At 46.4% G+C, this 5,906-nt stretch overlaps 1 protein-coding gene across 3 annotated transcripts in view; it reads left to right on the plus strand.

The window, feature by feature from the left end:
* The first annotated feature begins 4,312 nt into the window (after positions 1-4,312).
* Positions 4,313-5,906, plus strand: part of WNT2B (Wnt family member 2B) — a 59,708-nt gene continuing 58,114 nt past the window's right edge. For all 3 annotated transcript variants that reach the window (XM_069946151.1, XM_069946152.1, XM_069946153.1), the window contains exon 1: positions 4,313-5,181. In XM_069946151.1, the coding sequence (XP_069802252.1) occupies positions 5,009-5,181 (173 nt within the window). In that variant the 5' untranslated portion in view covers positions 4,313-5,008. The remainder of the gene's footprint in view (positions 5,182-5,906) is intronic.

A 5,906-nucleotide genomic window follows, 5' to 3' on the forward strand; every position in this document is an offset into this window, starting at 1 on the left:
TAGGGTTACTGTTTTTCTGTATTGTGTGACCTTGTGGCCCAATGGGAGATGCTTTCTCTTCTACCTATCCCTACCCTACCCAGGATCCCTTTCCAGGACAGTCCAAGTCTGATCTAGTGTGAAGTGAGTCAACACCCACATGTATGGAGCAACCAGAGACACTCACTCTTCTTAGTCCATTTATCCAAGTAACTATGCAGTGTTAGATACTCTAAGGAGAACTAGTGAGGGATCATCCCAGCTCACACCTTGAACCTCTCTAAAAAGTGCAGGGCAGTATCCTAGGACAGGGGAACTGACCTGGGTAGAGTAAAGGTACCGTAACAAAGGTATAAGTACTCTATCTCGCAGCGCTGGTGACACCGGATAACTTCAGACACTTAGCTACACCCAAGTAACCAAGACTGGGGCTTGTGTCACCCTGATAGAACAGGTACCCCTGACACTGCAGGGCAGAAGGGGGTCAGCAACAGTGAAGTCAAAACACAGGCAAAAGTATCTCTCTCAAGTATCTCTCTCTCTCTCAAATATTCTTTGTAAAGTTCCGGCAGAGCACACTACTACCCTGGGTTGGGACCCTCACGACAAACTCCTCTCCTCTTCTCTCCACTGCTCAACACTAAGCTGCACAAGCACCGCTATATCTACAGCTAGTCTACCTCAGCACATAAAGTATCTCCCAGCACAGATCAGTGATTGCAAGTCTGTGCCAAAAAGAAGTTATCTATCGACAAGATATCCTGTATCCTAAGAGACTGTTTAGTAAAGCCATTCTATTTATTTTACTGGCATTTAGTCATCATTGCATCAGCACCTATACATATGGGCTATACACCTTGGGTCACTCTCCTCTTTCTGTGGGTGGCAGTACCGACAGTCGGGGTGGGTCATCTCCCCACTCCGGACCACCGTGACAGGAGACCAAGGGACCCATCACAGCCTGGCAGATCACCGACCATTTCAGGGGGATACAGCCAGCCACAACATAAAAGCATGTATACCACCACACCTGTGTGCTGAACTAGCACTGGCGTAACAACAGTGCCATCACTGGCTGAGCTGTATCACAACCACCAGGACAATATCATCCGGTGGTCCACCACAAATAGTTACACTCTGAGAAACTATCTTACAGGTTCCCATTAAAGGTTAATATTGGATCAATTCCATGTTTAACTATTTCGCGCTCTGTGCCATACTTGTATGGTGCAGCGGAAAGGAAGTTCATGCTCACTGCTGTATGTGTACAGCAATAAGGTTGTGTGTGCTCAGAGTCCATACGATCGGTGACAGGAGCAAGCTGTCAATCATAGCCACGTTCCCACCACAGCTGCCAAGACCAGTGAATTGTAAATATTGACCATATTAAATATTAACCCCTAACCACAGCAGGCCGTACATGTACGCCCTGCTGAGGGGCCATACTATGAAGCGAGCTCAAGAGCTGAGCTCACTTCATGATGAGTGAGGCCCTCACCTACAATGGCGGGCTGCTGCGATCGCATTGCAGTCTGCCATTAACCCCTTAAATGCCGCAATCGCCCCACGTTGTTTAAGTGTAAGTGACAGGAGCAGCTGTTATCGATCGGGACCCGGGCGGCTATATACTACTGGGAGCAGCACACAGGGGGTCTATATAACTGGAAGAGCGCACAGAGGGGCTATATACTACTGGGGGAGCGCACAGGGGGCTATGTACTACTGGGGGAGCACACAGAGGGGCTATACACTACTGGGGGAGCGCACAGAGGCTATATACTACTGGGGAAGCACACAGAATGGCGATATACTACTGGGGGAGCACAAAGGGGGGCTATATACTACTGGGGAAGCACACAGGGGGGCTTTATACTACTGGGGGAGTGTACAGGGGCTGTATGCTACTGGGGAGCACACAGGGGTCTATATATAAGTGAGGGAGTGCAAAAGGGGCTATATACTACTGGGAAAGCACACAGGGGGCTATATACTACTGGGGTTAGCGCACAGGGGGCTGTATACTAGTGGTAGTGCACACAGGGGGGCTATATAATACCGGATGAGCTCACAGGAGGTGAAATACTACTGGGGCAGCACACAGAGGAGCTATATGCTACTAGGGTAAGCACACAGAGGGGCTATATCCTACTGGAGGAGCGCCCAGGGGGCTATATACTACTGGGAGAGCACACAGGGGGGGCTATACACAGGGGGAGCACACAGAGGGGCTATATACTACTGGGGGGAGCGCACAGGGGGGCTATATACTACTGGGGGAGTGCACAGGGGGGTGATATACTAGTGGGGGAGAGCACAGGCGGGGCGATATACTACTGGGGGAGCACACAGAAGGGCTATATACTACTGAGGGAGCACACAGATGGGTTATATACTACTGAAGGAGCACACAGGTGGGCTACATACTACTGGGGTGCACAGAGGGGGGCTATAAACTACTGAGGGAGCAGACAAGAGGCTATATACTATTGAGGAAGCACAAAGGGGGGGCTGTATACAACTAAGGGAGTGCACAGGGGGGCTACATACTACTGGGAGAGCGCACAGGGGGGCCTATATACTACTGGGGGGCGCACAGGTGGCTACATACTACTGGGGGAGCACACAGGGGGGCTATATACTACTGGGGAGCGCACAGGGGGGCTATATACTACTGGGGGAGCACACGGGGGGCTATATACTACTGGGGGAGCACACAGGGGGCTATATACTACTGGGGGAGCAGACAGGGGAGCTGTATACTACTGGGGGAGCGCAAAGGGGGCTATATACTTCTGTGGGAGTGCAAAGGGGAGCGATATACTAAGGGAGCACACAGAGGGGCTATATACTACTCAGGTGCACACAGGGGGCTATATACTACTGGGGGAGCATAAAGGGGGCTATATACTACTGTGGGAGTGCACAGAGGGTCTATATACTACTGGGGGAGCGCACAGAGGGTCTATATACTACTGGGGGAGCACACAGAGGGCCTATACACTACTGGGGAAGCGCACAGGGAGGCTATATACTGCTGGGGGAGTGCACAGGGGGACTATATATCACTGGGGGAGCACACAGGGGAGCTTAATACTACTGGGGAACACACAGGGGTCTATATACTACTGGGGGAGCAACAGGGGGGCTATATGCTACTGGGACAGTCACCCCCTTTGTACCTAATTTCAAAGGGCTGGTGAGAGAGAAAAAATTCCAGTTTTCCCACTAATAAGCATCAATTCTGTATGTAAATAGTTCAACAACGTTCCTGAAAAGTTAACAAAACAACACGTTTACTACTGATTTTCAGCTTGGACCTTCACCTGACAATAGACCTTGGTAAGTGGACCGTCACTAAAAGTTGTTGAGTATCCCTGTGATAGAGTCTGCCACAGGCAGGCTCTATCACAAGATAGCAGGTTACACTGATCCCTGCTATGCTATGGCATAGCAGTGATCCGTGTGAGGAATCTAATGTACCTAAGTAATAGTACCCTGGAGGGACTAAAAAAAAAGAGTGTAAAAACATTAATAAATAAATGTTTTTAAAAATGCCCCAAAGCCCCTCCCCCAATAAAAGTCTAAATCACCCCCCCCCCTTTCCCCTTTTATAAATAAAACACATAAAAATACAATATTATTCCCACATGGTGAACGTCGTGAAAAAAAAACGGAAAAAAAACGCCAGTATTGCAGTTTTTTTTAAATTACATTTCATATATAAACAAATTAAATAATGATCAATACGTCCGATTTACACAGATGTGATACTAATAAAAAGTAGAGATCATGATGCAAAAAATGACATCAAATAAAGCCCCGTAGGTAAAAAAAAAATTAAAAGCGCTATGAGTCACAACAGTGCCATTTTAAATATATCTATTTGCAAAAAAAGTTTTACTGTTAATAAAAATAGTAAAACGTAAAAATATCCGCCCGTGCATAAAATAGTGTCTATGGCATGGGCGGAGATGTGCGCCGCCGCGTGCGGGTACAAGCGACGGAATCCGCCGCAGGTCATATGCGGGAATTCCGTAGTGTGCACGCACCCTTAGGCTATGTTCACACTACGTATTGCACATCGGCAACAACCGCCGTACTTTATGCGCCTGTGAACACTGCCTCTACTTCAATGGGATATATTACATAAGAGCAGGCTGAGCTGTCTTCTGCGAACTAGCTGGCGTTTAAAGAAACAGCACTTTTTTTGCAGCTATGATGTCATGTGAATCTGAGAGCACTAAGACCATGTAGAGTCAGCTGCAGCCCTGTGCACTGTCTATAACTGAATGCATGTGTCTTCCTCCTACTATCTGTGTGTCTGTATCACAGCAGCAGGTGGTGGTATACTGCTGCTGTAGCCCTATTCATAGGTAGCTCAGTCTATCCTCACCCAATGCAGAGGCACTTTCACACTAAAAGGGGAGTTTCAGCAAACTCTGGGATCTGCTACCTCTCAAGTGAATCCAGGAATTCATCAACCTTCTCCCCCCTATCCAATGAAACACAGAGCAAGGGAGCAAGTCAGATCATCATCCTCATCCCCCTGTCTGTCCTCTTCATCCCAGACTCCACAAGGAAGATCTCCCCACCACCAGCAGCAGCAGCATCCAGATCCTATGGGTTTCCCTCTTCTCCATCTCCAGGGACACAAAGCAGCCAAGTTTTTCTTAAGAATTTCTCCAGCATCCACTTCTATACATCAATCTTTTTAACTATTTAAGGAACCTATAGCATTTTTGGAGAACCAGTCCCCAATTTATTATTATTTTTTTTTTCATAGTATCTGTAAATAGAAGAAACTGGTAAAGAAGACAAAGAACCAGGACCATGAATAGTTTAATAAGAAGATGGGAATTATTTTATCCAGACTTTTAAGATGTTAGATATGCTTTTTTTATACCTTGGATTTTTATAAAATCTAAAAGCTCTTTACCACATGCAGTGAGGCACTTACCTGCATGATAATCTGGATTTCCAGGTGTCCTGCTCTCCTGCCTTCAAAGCACTTTGCGGAGATCCAGTAACTATGCTGGGACTATCTCATCCTGGAGAACCCTTAAGAATGGCGTCAGGTCCAGGATTAAAGCCTTGCCACAGGACGGTGGCTTCATCGGAGAATGTACAGACTAACTGCAGGATGTATGTTGCCTATCTACTAATACTGCTTATTCTCACCCCAAGAGTGGACTCTTCCTGGTGGTAAGTAGCCCCCGTCCATTATCACTCGGCCACATGGGAGCTGTCATTTGCTTAATGCATTTAAAGGGTTAAAAGGAAGGCAAGAAAATGAGCTCCATTCTCTTCTGCAGCGACTAGTCCAAATACCTGGAGGGGACGAGATTTAAAAGATTAGAGCCGATGCTTTTTGTCAACTTTTTTTTTTTTTCAGAATATTTTTTGGTGTGTTTAGTATTAAGTTTTATACCTGCAGTCCATCTCTTGACCACTTATGGTCCTTTTAAACGGAGCAATAATTCGCCCAATCGAACGATTAACGATTTCGAAGTAACGATGTGTTTTATTTTACAACGATCAGCATTTAGGCGGAACGATAAATCGTTTGAAAAAATCGTTATTGCGATCGTTTTAAGATCGCTTAAGCCCATCTCACACATTAGGGTGAATCGGCGAAGCGATCTGTGAATTTTCAGTGAACGACCAACGACGATTTGAGAAGATGTTGAAAGATCACGATGAACGATTTCTCGCTCGTCGCTTGATCGCTCGCTTTGTTTACAAGAGCCGATTATCGCTCAAATGCCATCGTTATCGATCAAATGCCATCGTTATTGTGAAAATTCAAACGATAATCGCCCCATGTAAACGCACCATAAGGTACCTATTAGACGAAGCGATTTTGAACAATAAACGACTAACGATGGCAAACGAGATTGTTTATCGTTAGCCTGAAATCGTTCACCATA

The sequence above is a fragment of the Dendropsophus ebraccatus genome, chromosome 11 (genome assembly GCF_027789765.1).
Source record: "Dendropsophus ebraccatus isolate aDenEbr1 chromosome 11, aDenEbr1.pat, whole genome shotgun sequence".
NCBI lineage: Eukaryota > Metazoa > Chordata > Amphibia > Anura > Hylidae > Dendropsophus > Dendropsophus ebraccatus.